Source organism: Belonocnema kinseyi, chromosome 8 (genome assembly GCF_010883055.1).
Source record: "Belonocnema kinseyi isolate 2016_QV_RU_SX_M_011 chromosome 8, B_treatae_v1, whole genome shotgun sequence".
Classification (NCBI taxonomy): domain Eukaryota; kingdom Metazoa; phylum Arthropoda; class Insecta; order Hymenoptera; family Cynipidae; genus Belonocnema; species Belonocnema kinseyi.
The window spans coordinates 65,226,691-65,243,069 of record NC_046664.1 but is presented as its reverse complement, the minus strand read 5'-3'; the positions used below and the strand labels follow the sequence as shown (position 1 = coordinate 65,243,069).

Here is a 16,379-nt window from a genome sequence, read left to right as displayed (position 1 = left end):
TATTTTTAGATGCAGTTGAAGTAAAATCATATTATTTTTACCTTTTTTCACACCGATAGAAACTGATATCCAAAATTTTTTTATTAAAAATTTTGAAATATTGAATAGTACTGAGTGAAAATGCTGAAATTATTAGAATCATTATTTTGATTCGATTTTTTTAACTTGAATTTTTACATTATTATTTTTATAAATTTAATTAGATGGTCGTACATATTTTCCCAAAAAAATGCACACATCGAATTTGATATTTTTGAGTGGAAATAAGAAAAAATGCAATACTTTAAAAATATATTAAGAAGGTTGCATTTTTCTTGAATTTATATATAAAATTGATTTATTCTTTATTTTCAAAGGATTCCAATTTGAACTTAAACGGCATTTAAAGTTCACACTTGAAATTATTTCGAATTCATTCATTCAAAATTAAAATTGTTTAGTAATAAATTTTATAATTAAAAGTTATATAATATCGAATATTTGACTTTCAAAATAGTTTTAATTCCAAAAATATGTTTATTTTTAAGTTTACAGTTTTTATTTTTCTCTATTTCAAACGGTTTAACTATAAAACTACAGATTAAATTAAAAATGGTTTAATTTTGAATACTTTCAAGACAAGATTCGTCATCCTAAATTTTCGAGGATCGAATCCGAAAATCTTAGTTTTTAAGGCTTTTTGTTTGAGACTGGCCAATTTGGAAAATGTTTGAATAATTCTTTAGTTTTTATATTATTAAATTTTGAACGCTCTAAAAAGCAGATACACAATTTAAAATGATGAAATAAAAAATTTACCGACTTCAAATTGCAAATTGCTGGTTTCTAAAGTTGAACACTTCAAACTTTCAGATAATAAAGAATCAAAAAGCGAAGAAAATAATTAGAATCCAAACTCGAGGCTCTACGTTTCTACCCCAGTGCTTAAGAAATTCTTGGCACGTGCGATGTTAATTAAATAATTATAATGATGCAATTTTCAAATGAAGCTGAGATCGAGTAACTTTGATTGTAAACTTTGCGATGTGAATACTCTGTCTCTTGTTCTTTGGAATAAATACGAGAATCGATACAAATTTCAAGGACAGAATCATGACTCGATAATAGACAAAGGCGAAGAGTTTTCACATAAGAAGGCAATAAGAATTATACATGATTAATCTCCGAGTTTCTGCGTTAGTGCTGTTTATCTAAATGCTACGTTATTTGGGGAAAACAACTACAAGATACGATATTTACCGAAGGAAGAAAATTTCATCGGATATGTCTCTGTATCTATTATGCCAGTCTATTATGTTTTCTACTGAGCCTTAGCTTAATTAAAATTTTAAATGTAAACAATATACGAGTGATTATTCCGTAAAGCAAAAATTATACTAATGATCGAAATCAATCCTTAGGAGACTTGCTTGATCCGCAAAACCTAGATAATTGAGTTACTTGTAGAATTGACCATTACGAGATCTAGAAATCGTTGAGAACTCAACTCTGGAATTCCCAAAACTCACGATAGACTCAAATTCGCTTGAAAATTTTCGCATTTCGCAACCAATATTGATATGTACTAAAATAAACTTAAAAATATCTAAATCTCCTTTAGCCTCTTTACAATTTGCACTGTCGCGGGACAAAATAGATCCCGGAATTTCACGATTGGCTCATTGGGAACTTAAATTTTTCCTATCTTCTTACTCTCCAACTTATTTCGGTAACTAATCGAGCTGTTGCCTTTAGAAAGAGATCAATAAAAAAATGTGACAAATGGGCGAAGATACTTTTTAAAAATAAGGATCTCGAGCTCGATTAGGTTAGCGATATGACTGCTTACTTTCTATTTTACAAAGCTTGCTTATCCTCTTCATAAATTTCAGACTATGAGAACAACCTGTGCGCTTGAAAAAATTTCCAAAAGGCAACTTTGTTCCCTTTCAAAAATTCTCTCACTTTAGATCACGTTTTGACGAAATAAGGGAAAAGAGCAGATTCTTTTTCCATTTCTTCAGTCCTTTACAAATACCTACTCTCTGACTTTTAATCGGTTGTGAATTCGATTGTGAAAAATGTTACCTTCGACACTTAATTGAGCACTGCCTCCTTTTACTCGGAGAATCCAGCAAAAGGAGCTTCCTTTGTACTCTTGAAACTTTCAATTTCAAGACTTTCTTGTGATTTCCTTTGTTTATAAGAAGACTGAGTGAGTTTGTGGCAATTTAAAGGTGGCGATACTACCTAAAAGTAAAGCCACCGCAGTCAGTAGTGCAGGTACGATCAGCGGTGCGCCTACAAGCGATTGGTACGTCGCCGTGCCTATTAAACCTGATATTCGTATTGCAGCTGCCATTAAACCAAATCCTGTACATCTGTGAATAAGCAAAAATATTAAAATTTAAGAAATTTAAATTAGATTCAAATCAAATTTAAAATCCTATTCAACGTCCAATTATCAAGTTAAAGTATAGAATTCCTGAAAATAAAACCAAAAATCCAACGAATAAATTTGAACAATCAGTATAAAATACATCTATTTTAATTAAAAATGTATCCTGCTTTAAAAAAATCTCTGGACCAAAATAAAAAGAGAGGACAGAAAAGTGACAAAGCAACCAGCCAAATCTCCTTCCTTCTCTTATTTTATTTCTTTTGTTTTTTTAATATTTTTATTATTATCAAATCACAATAAAAGAACATGATATCAACATTTTGGTACTCATACAGCACCCTTATCAATGTAAGAAAAATTTGATCAGATAGGAACATCAACGACACAACGATGCTCCCTGTCTTTGATATTAACATAGGTTTAATCTCACTTTAGAATAAAGAACAAAAAATTAAACTGGTACTTGTGAAAAAGATAACTAACACTCTTCAAATATTAATCCGTTTTTATTGATGACACAGTTATCCAAAAAGACAAATGAGTCGAAATTGAGTAGGAAATCTGGAAACTTCTCAAGCCCAAAAGTGATTTTATGTTTAGGAATACTTAAATAGCGGAACTCCTCAAGAAAAGAACGAGACTGCTCAAAAAATAAAAATATTCAAAAATTATATACTGATTTAACCCCATAACTTTTGTTTAATTTGTCCAAATCAGTTTTTAACCCGTGGTCACCACACTTGTGCAAATATGCACCAGCAAAATTTTTACATATGTGTCCCTTGTCACACGGTAGGTATAAGAGTCTCTCCCCCAACGTTAAACATGTCCATCAGGTACTGATTCATGCCACGTAGGGCCCAGATTCATTCGCCTCTTACTGTTCATGAGGTTCACTTCGAAAGTTGGGCTTGGTGCAAATTTGCACAAGTGTGGTTTCCTAGGCTGTAAAGTGGGTGCTTTGAAAAAAATTGAATTTTGCCTGATGGTCGTTTTTTCGACTATATTTCCTCTAGAGGTAAGTAATTTTACATAGCATTTTTAATTTTTGATATAAATTTATCAAAAATCATACCTACGTGTTAATTATATAAATTTTCTAAATTATCGATTTTTTTATTGAAATTTTTATAAAGTTTGAGGTTCTTAAGTTTCAATCATTGTACAAAATTATAAATATTGGTAATACATAAAATTAGTAAAAACTAGTTTTCATTTTTTTTCTCTTTCAGAATAGCTGGTACACCAACTTCTGTTTATAATTTGCGCAGCAGCCGAGTGGGTGTGCGAACACTAGACGGTCCTTCTGATGAAGATGAAAATGATGGCAGCGACTCGGAAGGAGCTGAGAACGAACTTATTGCCTCCGACATTGAAAATATTGAGTAGGAATCAGATGATCAATTTATTAAAGAGCAACTCATACTGCATTGTGACATTTAAAAAAGGTTCCTTTAATTTTGTTCTTTTTTACTATTTATAAAATGTTCATTTGAATTATTTTGATCATCATTGCATTCCTGAGTAACTTTTAGACCAAGAAATATATATTGTAAGTTGCATTTAGTTTATTTATGCAGAAGTTATTAAAATTTAAAAGTGAGAAATCCCAAATCGCACAAGTGTGGTAAACACGTATGCGCAGATGGAGTGTGGTATCCACGGACTAAATGAATAGATAACTCATTTTGTTCTTTAATGTGAAACATTTCCATAAATTCCTTCTTTCTCTCATTATTTTCACTATGTAAATTCCAAAATTTTCCCGTCAAACTTATGGTCAACATCAACACATTCCTTTGTATGTCTGGCAAGAACGTCCCAAACGAACAATACTTTTGTTTTCCTCCACCCTCGTATAAGAAGTCTGCCAGTTTGTCTGACGTGATTCATCTTAAAATTCTTGTGGAATATGATTTAGAAACAGGATATTCCTAACAATATTCAAACTTATTTTGTAAAATGAATCATGGGACAAACCTAGAGCTCTGTCAACTAAGTTTTTGATTACTGCAATTTTGTTTTGAAAAGGATGAGCAGAAAATAAATACAAAATTCTACCTAAATATGTGCTTTCCCCGTAACAGTAAGTAACAATACTACCATCCTGACCTTTAGTTACTTCTATGTCCAAAAAACTGATTTTATTATTTTTTCTATTTCATGGATAAATTGAAGTTTTGGATGCAAACTATTAAAAGCATCGACAACCATCTGCAACTTTGCCATAGGAACACTTAATAAGGTATCAACAACATACCGAAAGTAAAAAGATAAAAAAATCTAACTTAGCATGTTGAAAGCAAAGTCCAGTTTTTTTTTAAATGAGGATATTTTTTAATATTATAATAGGACCATTTTATGGTGGTTGTCTAAATTTGGTCGTTGGATTCTTGGTTTTATTTTCAGGAATTCTATACAAAAAAATAGCGTAGATGCCGCTCACCTACAAAAAAGAGTTTCGTAGCCTATGAAGACGTTAATTAAGTCGTACAAAACTCCCTCCTACTTACAGAACCCTGTCTACCACAACATCTTCCTCTCTATTCCCCCCTCCTCCCGCTTCAACAGCTAACACACCCCCTCCTCTACTTTCCTTACTCGGCCAATACTTCCCTTTCCTACTTCACTCTTACTTCCCCACCCTGTTCACCTACATCCACTTCCACTACTTCTACCAAATTCTACTCACATCAAGTCCCCGTACTTCCCTTTCGCTCCCTTAATTTTCCTTACTTCCCTTCTCCCATTTTACCTTATTTCCTCTTATTTTCCACCCCTCACTTCACCACGCTTCTTCTACTTCCCCTCCCAATTTCCCCTACTTCGCCACCCCTCACTTCCCCTACTTTTCAACCCTTATTTTCACCTACAATCCTTCCCGTAATTTCCTCTACTTCCTTCTCCTCATTCTCTCTGCCACCCCTTCCCCCATTCTCCATCCGCCCCTTAGCTCATTTCATGAACTTCCCCTCCTTGGAAAGAAGTACGACGGACAGACGGACACGCGTTCGAAACTATAAGGATTTCTGCCCGATGCTATGAAACCGTAAAAATGAGGAGAGGCGGTGTAACTTGTCTTTTATAGGGTTATAGTAATTAAAAAAATTCAAATACCTTAAATGTATGGGGTAACTCTCAACTGTGGCGAGAATTAAAGACGTCCAAGCAACTGCAAAAATGGCGATAAACCCGCCTTCGAAGCTCAGAACAGCAGTTCTGCTTGTGTCGGTCAGAATCAAGCTAAGTGCAACGATGGAAGAAAGAAATAACGAGATACCTGAAAGAAAATTTGATTGTTTGATACTTCCTCGTGATTCTTTCAAACATTATCAAAATGATTCTGAAGGGTTGCACTACATAACAATGTAAGTCCCAACTTTTCAAAACACGCTTTATTAGCTTAACAATTTAAAAAGGTCTGTCGAGTCAAAGAAATTTAAAAAAAATCGTTAATTAAATATTTAAGTTGAAAATGCTCTAAAAACATCATTTTCGATATTTGTATTACACAAATTGTTGTATTTATTGATATTTCTTTAAAAAACATAGAACTAGTAAAAAGTGACGTCAAAGTTACTCTATTTTTTGGACCTCTCTAGCGACATGGGGAAAAAATAAAAATAAATGATACCGGTATCAAATTACTTGTAATTGAAAACCAAAATGAGCATCGCTTTTCGTTTTTAAATTTTGTTCAATTACCCCTATTTAGGGGTTCAGAAGACCCCCAAGAACATTTAAAAATAGGAAATAACACTAATTATAAAATCATTTTTCACTGTATTTTTTCGATTAAATAACCCTTTCAAAGGTAAAACCACGTCTTTTCTTGATTGATGAGGGTTTGATGTGAAAAATGATTTTATAGTTGTTTTTAAATTTGTATGGTGCCTTCTCAAACCCTAAATAGGGGTAATCTTTTGTAATTTTCTAAGAACGAAAAGCGATGATCATTTTGGTTTTTAATAACGATTAACTTGATACCTATAACATATTTTTATATTTTTTCCCCAGGTCACTGACGAGGTTCAAAAAATAGGCTTAAAAATCAGCCGATATTGGCAATACTCTTTACTCTCGATGAAAGAAAATTTCCATCAGGAGCCATCCTAAATGTTACGATTTGTGACAAGGGAATGAAGTAAACCCATACTGTTCCCTAATATTTTGAAAAAATCAACCTTGTAGGAATCATTTAAATTTTATTAAGTTTATCCAGCCAGGGTAAGATATTCGAAATAATTCCAATGTATTTCAGAGGATTTCAAACAATTTTAAGGAATTTTAACTTATTTTAGTAAATTGTCCAGGATCTCAAAGGATTTCATCGAATTTCGAATACTTTAAGACATTTCAAAGAATAGCATCAAATTTTATGTAATTTCGCGGGATTTTGTAGTATTTTAATGAAATTTCAAAGAATTTAATTATAAGAATTGAAGGGTGTCAAAGGATTTCAAAGATTTGAAGATTTTAGGACATTTTGAAAGATTACAGAAAATGTCCATAGATTTTCAGAATTTGAAGAGATGTGAAGAAATTTCAAAGAGTATTAAATATTTTAGGGCATTGTAAAAGATTCCAAGGAATTTCTAAAAGCTTTAAAAAAATTCAAGAGATTTTAAAAGGTTTGAAATTATTTAAAACACTTAGAAGAATTCCAAAAGAATTTACAAGATATATAAAAAATTTAAAGGAATTCATATGGATTTTACGGGACTAATAAAAATGGAATGTAATTTTAAAGAGTTTCCTAGAATGTGGGAAGATTGGAAAGGATTTTATAGGACCTATATAATCTTATGATATTCCCAAACATTCTAAGGTATTCCCAACGGATCTTAAGGGCTTTGATAAGATTTTAATAAAATGTCAAAGAATTTATTTACAAGAATTTAGACATTTCAGAGCATTTTAAGGATTTGGAGAGATTTTCAATATTTCATTTGACATATTTTACAGAATTTGAAAAATTATAGGATATTTTAAAAGTTTCCAAGAAATTTCAATCAATTGCATAGGATTCAAAGTTTTTGAAGTATTTTAAAAGATTCCAAGTAATTTTGAGGAGCTTCAAAAAATTGCAAGCGATAAAAAACTGTCGAGAAATTTTATAATATTTTCATAAAATAGCAAAGAATTTATTCACAAGACTTAAAGGATGTCAAAGGATTTCAAAAATTGGAAGAGATTTCCAAATATTGCAAGGTAATTTCAAAGATTTGATAAAATTCAACAGATTTTCATGTGTTTTCCAGTTTTGATGACAGATTAAATATAACGTAAAAATATCTCGAACTTTTAGTCAATTATTTCGTTTTTCTAAACTGCTGTTAAAAATTAAACTTAAGTGATTTAACAAAGTTTTGCGAAAATTGTATACTCTTGTTTTTTATTACATTTCATTAGCTTTGCTTACGCTCTCAATCATTCATTAAAATGTTTACGTCGTTTTAGGTCAAGTTTCCGTTTCAATTCTGGAAAAATGTAAAATGCGCTAGCAATTCAAAAAATGTAAAAAAATCAAGTTTTTGATGAATATTTTTTTACTACAAATAGTTGACACAGCTTTTTATACGTTATAAGTTTCGAGGTGCGTACAGTTCCTATATCGCATGTTCCATATTATTTTAATTTTATTTCTTATTATTTTAATTACTACTGACTTCTTACATGGGGCAGACGTTGAAAATTGGCAAAAAAAGGTTTTAATAAATTTTTGGATAGATAGATAGAATATTTCAGTTTCTTTAATTGTTATAAACAAGTTATTAACTAAAAATGAAATTTGCTGCATTTCCGTTGTTTGAATGCATTATTTAGACTAATTTCGTCGTTGAATTATGTAGAATTAATAAAAAATAACCGAAATCACTTTTTTGCCATTTTTTAAAATAGAACATTTCTCTTTTTCTGGAATCATTTTTTTAAATCTCAACAATGGTTCATGTTAGAAGCAATTGCTATAAACAAAATCACTTATTTCGCATTTTTTAAATAGGAAATTTTTTTTGGAGGTAGTCACTACTTTTCATTTCAGAAAAAATATTATCAAACAAAAGGTTTCCATTCCACAAAATATAGTAAAATTTATAAATTCCCATTGGAAAATATAATTTTATCTCAGGATACAAATTATCTAAAATTAATTTTTCACTGTTGAACTTTTCAATTGTCTCAGACCAGAATTCTGGTTCTCTGTTTGCATTTCTTATTAAAAATATAAAGGTCCAGAAACCATCCAAAGTACTTAATCTTTTTTTTAATGAAATAATTCGATTGTTGAGAGCATTCTTTTGTTCTCCTGAAAATGTTGTTTCTTTACCTTTTTTTTCCTGTGCCACCCTTTAACTGTTGAAAAATGATCTCTTACTCACCAATCATCTTTGGTCTCTGCAAATTAGTTAGGATAAATCCAGAAAAAGCTGCAGATATGACAAACATAATTTGTCCCACGAGATGGCCATAAAGAGCCTCCTCGATGTAAATATTATAATCCAAATCCAACGTTGGACAGGGACTAGTTAAACTTAGTTGACTATTATTTTCTAATTTACATCTCACAAAAACCTGCGCCGAGAGATCTGTGTCTACAAATCTATAAGAAGATAAACCTTTTCGTGAAAAGTCAGTTCATAATTCATTATGTCAATTCTGCAAATACAGCATATAAATTTTCGCAAAAACACAAGACTTACTTGGAATTTTCGATAATACTGTCTGTAAAATGCGTCTTGCTAGATTTTATACCGTTAAAGAATACAGCCTGGAAGGTGCAATTGTCAAAATCAACGTGACTGAATATCATTTTATTAAATCTGAAATAAAAGATCAATTTTCGTGAGATAAAATTCGCCTAAAGCTGAAAAATGAAGAAAGTGTTTAAAGAAAGGTCAATTTCTGCATACTTGCAGTTAAAAAACTTCGAGTCTTTATATTTCTGGTTTTCCAAAGAACCGGTAAAAGTGATGTTTGTGAGTTCTTGGCCCTGCAAGACTTCGGTGTGAGACTCATACTCTATTGCTCTTAGAAGTTTCAGGTATTCTGGACACCACACCATTACTCCATAGAGTCTAAGTACAAAATTATAAACAAATATACAGGAAATTGAATAAAATATCAAGCATAAATTAGAAACAAAATCAATATGACTTCTAGGTAAGATCAAAATTGAATTTAAAAAAAAAACTTACCCAAAAGCAGTGGCTGACCAAATGACTAGAAGTACAACAGTCGCCCGCAGATGCGGAGAAGAAAAAAGCTCAAGGAACGAATTCCAAAACTATCAAATGAAAGTTCGATAATTATAATTATTCATAATAACTTTAGTATTTATGACAAATATTAAATATCTTTCAAGATCGAAATGAAATCTAATTTCTTATCAACCATTTTATGCGCTAAAATTAGAACACAAATCGAAATTAAATTTCCAACTACCTCTTTACAGGATTGTTACAGGAATATCAAAAGAAAAGAGAGAGATAAAGGAAATATTCAACAAACAAAAATGACACTCAGGAGAAGATGCCTCATACAAAATATATGTACAATTTTATGTACTATTAATTAAGTACGTAATAAATCATCCATTAGGGCCTTTTATGTTAAAATTGTTTAAATATTTATTTTCTATAATAACGTATTAAATGTGTAAATTAATTTTATACCAAAAATGGAAAATTAGACTAAGTAACTTTTTGTATTAATCTATATTTTTTTTATTTTGAAGTAATACGTGAATTTTAATTAGTATAAGTTTCTACAGTTTATATCAGCAGTTTTCTTATAAATAACCTCTGATGAGAAACTCTAAATTGGCTTCGATACAAGTTGGCTCCTTTCTTCTTTTGTTATATATTTGTCTCTAATGAGCCGGAAAGAAGGTAGTTGATAGTGTAATTTTTATTTGTGAATTTGTTTGTTTCGATTTTGGTGGATAAAATGGCTAATAAGAAAGTAAATTTCATTTCGATGTTAAAATAATTTTGTAAATAGACACAACAAATATTGAATATCGTATTTAAATTAAAATTTCAAAATCATCAAAATTTTAAAATACCATTTCGATTGAGTACGTAATATCGCCCAAAACACTTGTGTTGTTGGGTGGAGAGGGCGGTGCTAAAGTGCGAGGTCTTTTATTGGGAAGTTCCAGTTCTGAAAGTTGATATTGAGCCCCACCTGCTCCTTTTTTTCTGTCATTTTTCTTGTATATCCTCTGGAAAATAACATCTTTTTTACATCCTTTATTTCTATAAATATCTAAATAAGTAAAAAGATATAAATACGAGAATTTAATAGCCTCTCCAGATGGAAAAAAGATTTACGAGACACTAAAACGTTCTATGAAAACGTGTTCGTAGATGATTGTAGTAAATGGCAGATTCTGTAATAATTTTACATAGAAAACTACAAATTTTTATGGAAAATTAAGATTTTTAATGAATAATTTTACAATTTTTCCTGAAAAATAAAAATTTTCTCAGAAAAATGATGAAAATATACAAAAAAATGCAATTTTTTTTAGAAATTAACAAATTTCTAAATTTAATTATTAACAAATACAATTTTCTACGAAAAAATAGGTCAATTCAGGACTCTAAACGTTTGAAATTTTTCTTACAAAATTCTAAATTTCTACACGGAATTATGAATAAATACAATTTTCAACGAGAAATCAGAAAAATCTACGACTCCGAATTAAAATTTTAGTGTTTAATTGTTTTCTACATCCAGGTTTTTGCAGAAAATTACGAATTTTTACAATAAATAACGAAAAGGTACAACTTGCTAAATCTATTTGTAGTTTTTTATTGCTTTTCTTCGAATATTTCAATTTTCTACACACAATTGTAAAAAATACAATTTAGTATGAACATTTTCAACCCCATCTTGTAGTTTTTGTTTAGAAAATCACGTACCTTTATTATGATAAAAATTTTCTAGCAACATCGAATAAACATCAAGGGATATAGAAATTGAAATACATATATTTGAAAATCTTCCATATATAATTAAAATTATGTGTTCAAATTTTTTTAATGTACAACTTGAAAATTCAGTACTAATTTGTCGTTTTTTTTTCTTTAAAAATGTAGATCCCCGAATCTATAATTTTCTACATTTTTCGAGCAGATCTTAGTTTTTTGTAATACATTTTTCCGAGAGTACAGAAGCAGAAAACTCAATCCTAAAGCGATATTAGTTAGCAAAATGTATTAAAAATCCATATTGATATACATTATTTCCACCAAGGTCTCCTATAAATTTGTCAAAATTCAAGATGGACTCTTTTCATTCTGAGGTTACGATTTTTAAAATATGCACATACCTGGTAGACCATCATAGCTTCAACATCACGACCAGCTTCGACGAGATATCTCGGGCTCTCGGGCAAAAATATGAGACCTATGGTGGAGCTGAGGGCAGGTAAACAACAAAGCAAAAGGAAACGATGCCAGGCACTAAAGTGTTCCTTATTTTCCAGAACGATCATGTCTCCAGTGGTTGGGACTATCGCCATAGCTAGTAAAGCTGCGTAAACTCCACCGAGTGCCCCTGCACATACAAGTGCTCCTACCCATCGACCTCTGCTTGACCTAGGGCAACATTCAGCCACATATGCGAATGCCAGGGGCAATGCTCCACCAACACTGAAAAATTCTACATTATAGACAAGGAATTTGGAGAAAGTTCGCTTCCATTTTTGGAATTCAAGAAACCAGATATTATAAAATTATTAAACATGGCATCAATAAAAGTTAAAATAAATCCATCAACTTTATTTTCACAAAAAATATGCATCTCTTTGATTGTAATCAAAGCTAATTTAGCTTGAGATAGAATCAAGGACTCTAGTTTATATTCACTGAGTCTTGGTCTCCTGAATTAAATACTTGAGCAAAGAAAGTTTAGGATGTATACCCAATGGCAGAGCAAAGTCTAGCAGTCATGAAAGTCCCATAAGTTGGCATGAAGGTAGCAACGCCACTGAAAATTGAATGTACCGACATCGCTGATATTAAGGCTCTTCGTCTTCCAAGACGATCTCCTAAGCCTCCCCAGCAAAGTCCTCCCAGGGCGAGACCCAAGAGTGTGATGTTTCCTAGGAAAATTTTTTGCGTTTAATAGGAACTTATTTATTCATTTTTATTTGCTATAATTGATTTTTCCCGTTATTTCAAAAATTATTTTTTTGCATAAATTGTAAACATTTAGAAATTTGTAATCAAAATTTAAAACTGCCAGACATAAATGTGGAAATAACCATTTCTAAAGATTATTTTAATTGCAGATGTTTCTTGAAGGTAGTTGTTGTGCCAAAAATCAGATGCCTCAAAAAATAATTTTTCTATGATTTGAAGAATCAAAATAATATTACTGAGGATGAAATTTCAAATAGAATCTATTTACAACTTTACTGTTTCAAATTTTCAAAGTAAATTTTTCTTCCTTGCTATTATTATTATTATTTCTTACTTCTATTTTATTATTTTATTTATGTTTTATTATTATCACATGCTATTATTATCATTATGGTTAGAACGACCAATAGAAAAAGCATATAAAAAACGAAATATGTCACTAAAGGATGGCAGTACAGAACTACATAACTAACATTCTTTGAAAATCAAATATGTGTGCATTTTCTAATTAATTTCTAATTAATTAAAATTTTATTTACAATTTTAACGCAGTAATAATTTTTTTCCTTCAGACATCGGAATTTCTTGAAATGATTATCGTTTATTAAAAAAAAAATATTATTTTCTTATTTACATCGGCTTTTCGGCAAAAAAACGTCTGTTGTACTACTGTGATATTGAGACATCCAATATTGATTTTCTCGGAACAGAATCTTTCTTTTTTTATCAAAGATTTTGTATTCTCAGTCAGCATTCTTATATGTCGGGAGAAAGTGTTTATTTTTGTAAACAAAAAAATCGATCTTTAATAGCTACCGAAAGTTTATTTACAAAACCTGTAAAATTCTATCCTCAACATTCTTGGACGATTTACTCGGAATTGGATAACTTTTTTAGATACAAAATTTGTGTCGATTCGAGATTATGAACTTGTGAATTAATTTCCGCGAAACTGGATAATTTTTTTCTGATCAAAAGTTTTTGCACTCATTTCAGTAACACTTCAACAAGGGAGAGGATATCTGTTTTAGTTTTAAATGGTGATTTGGGTTTTACCGAATGTTTTTACGCTCTCCTGAAAAATTCTGATTTTGTTGATTATTTTATTTTGTATTGCCAAACTTCAATTATTTTCGGGGATTAATACACACCTAGCCATCCTTTTTCACTATCTTCTATACAGAGTTCAACTTCTGCACTTGGAAGAATGTAAGGTACAACAAAAAATTCAACTGTGTCGGCGGCAAGACTCAAACCGGTGTAAAGTGTAGCCAAAAGTTGAAAGTAGCCAACGCCAGCCTGAAAGTAAAGCAAAAAATATCCTGTAATTAATTTCCAGTCTTGTGGAATTATTTATTACAAATAAAAAAGTCAGTATTTATTGTCAATTCTTGAAATGATAATTTTTAATGAACGTTAAATTAAAAATATGCATTTTTACTTTTGAGTCTTCTTCGTGATTTGTATTCATTGTCCAATCATAATTTATTAAATCTTCACACATATAAAATTATCCTCTTTTATATTATCACCATTGTAAATAATTTAATGAAACTTTTTTAGCTTGTTTTTAGGAATTATAGTAATTTTTTCTTACTTGTTTCAAATTATTCAATAATAAGTAAGTTTTTTCATTTAATTATTGCATTTTGTAATGGGCACATCGTATGTTAAATTATTTTTCTAGAGATTGAGAGAAAAAAAAAATAAATACAACAAACAAAGAAAGGAATTTTAAATCATATCTGATTTTGAATTTTTCTTTTTTGAAAATTTGAGTATTGTCTTTTTTTACTGATTTTTTTTCTCAATGGCTTGAGAATGCACCTATGAAGTTTTTATATGTATAAACGCCTTTATTAAAAATTACTTAATTTAGTTTAAAATTAATTTTTCTGGTTGAAAATTTAACTATATTATTGAAAATTCATTGTTTTTTGGTTGCAAATTTAATTATTCTATTTTTTGTAGATATTTGATCTTTTTTAGTTGGAACTTCAATTATTTGGTGTAAATCGTCTTTTTTAGTAGAATTTTTCATGTTTTTGTTTAAAAAAGTTAAAAATGAAAGGGTTTCGTTGAAAACTAATATGGTTTAGTGGAGCATAGGATTAAACTGGTTTGTTGAAAACTCTTCTTATTTTATGAAAATAAATTATTCTAGAATTAAAAGTTTAATCTTTTTTGCTAAATATATGAACTATTTCGTTTTTTTTTGTCGTTGAAAATCCATCTTTTTGGTTGAAAAAATTTTTTTAGCTGGAAATTTAACCATTCTATTTTTGGTAGAAAATTGATCTTTTTTAGTTGAAACTTCAACTATTTGGTTAGAATTTTTTGTATACTGTTAAAAATTCGTCTTTTTGGTGGAAAATTAATGTTCTCAGTTCAAAATTTAACAGTTTAATTAATAATTATTTTTCGTTCAAAATTATTTTTTATTGTAGAAAATCCATCTTTTTACTTGAAAATGCAACTATTTTCTTAAAAATTCATCTTTTTAAGTTAGAAATTGAACTACTATGTTGAAAAATCTTTTTTCTTCAACATCAATTTATTTGACTGGAAATTCCACAATTTGGTTGGCAAGAAAGCTTTTTGTTGTGAATTAACATTTTTGGGTTGGAATTTCAAATGTTTTTTTTTTTAGAAAACTCATCTTGTTGACTGAAAAAAATCAACAAAATAGTTCAATAGTTCAGTTATTTGGTAGAAAATCTGTTTCGTAGAAATTTAGTTTTTTTTTGTTAGAAATTAACTTTTTGCAATAAAAATGTAGCTATTGTATTTATGATAAAAAACCGTTTTTTCTGGTAAAAAATTCAACTATTTGGTTGAAAATTTAAGTAATTTAATGAAAATGAATGTTTCCTAGTAGAAATTTAATCTTCTTGGTTGAAAATTCATCTGTGTGGCTGAAAATGTATGTATTTTGTTAAAACTTCGTCTTTTTTTGGTGGAAAATTAATCTTTTCAGTTGAAAATTTAAGGGTCTGGTTAATAATTAAGGGATTTTGTTGAAGTACTTTTTTTAGTGAATATTTTTTTAAAGTAAAAAATGAAACTGGTTTCAATTTGAAATAAAAATATTTTTCAGTTAATACATTAACTATCACATTTTTTGTTGATAATTCATCCTTTATGTTAAAAATTCAACTATTTTATTGAAAAATCTTTTTTTTTGGGCTAAAAATTAGTTTTTTTTCTAATGAAAATGTAACCATTCTTTCTTTAGTTAAAATACGAAGTATTACATTGTTGAGAATTCACCTTATTCGGTGGAAAGTTCAGCTATTTGGTTGAAATACTTTTCTGGTTCATATGAAACAGTAAGATTTTACCAAATCCCCCCTCGCCCACAAATGTCTTAAGTAATTTTTGGATAACCCCTACATTTATGAAAAGAATTTAGACGGTAAAAGTTACGCGAGACAGCGGACGGGGGAGGGGGGCTCAGGGACCCGGTTTAAAATGTCAGAAAAAAAGTTTACGTAATTTATGCACGGCCCCTAAATGAAATTTTAAACGTTAATTATAATGGAAAATTGTGAAATAAGTAGGTAAGAAAAATTATTTCCCTTAAAAATAAGTTGAAACATTATCATTAAATCATTTACAAAGATGGTAATATACAAGGGATAATTTGACATGTGTAAAATTATATACATGCATTTTCAAGCATTTCAAACAAAAAAATATAAATATAAGTAATTAATAAAGCATTTTCGATTTAAAATTTTTTTCTGGAAAAATTTGTTGACGAAAAAGTTACAAAATAGTCTAGTGTGCGTGTTTAGATAAAAAAATAATCGTTTTTTAATCACTTTAATATATATGTGTATATATGT

The 16,379-nt window shown here is 29.6% G+C and overlaps 1 protein-coding gene across 4 annotated transcripts in view; it reads right to left on the bottom strand.

Moving 5' to 3' along the window:
• Window positions 1–293: 293 nt before the first annotated feature.
• LOC117178803 (synaptic vesicle glycoprotein 2B-like) overlaps window positions 294–16,379 on the bottom strand; it is a 20,584-nt gene continuing 4,498 nt past the window's right edge. For 3 of the 4 annotated variants that reach the window (XM_033370285.1, XM_033370286.1, XM_033370287.1), the window contains exons 3-12: window positions 13,683–13,830; window positions 12,311–12,491; window positions 11,718–12,039; window positions 10,446–10,604; window positions 9,577–9,665; window positions 9,292–9,456; window positions 9,082–9,201; window positions 8,761–8,981; window positions 5,498–5,660; window positions 294–2,360 (exon numbers count right to left, since the gene is read on the bottom strand). In XM_033370285.1, coding sequence (XP_033226176.1) covers window positions 2,180–2,360; window positions 5,498–5,660; window positions 8,761–8,981; window positions 9,082–9,201; window positions 9,292–9,456; window positions 9,577–9,665; window positions 10,446–10,604; window positions 11,718–12,039; window positions 12,311–12,491; window positions 13,683–13,830 — 1,749 coding nt within the window. In that variant the 3' untranslated portion in view covers window positions 294–2,179. The remainder of the gene's footprint in view (window positions 2,361–5,497; window positions 5,661–8,760; window positions 8,982–9,081; window positions 9,202–9,291; window positions 9,457–9,576; window positions 9,666–10,445; window positions 10,605–11,717; window positions 12,040–12,310; window positions 12,492–13,682; window positions 13,831–16,379) is intronic. The other variant, XM_033370288.1, reaches the window with a different exon arrangement.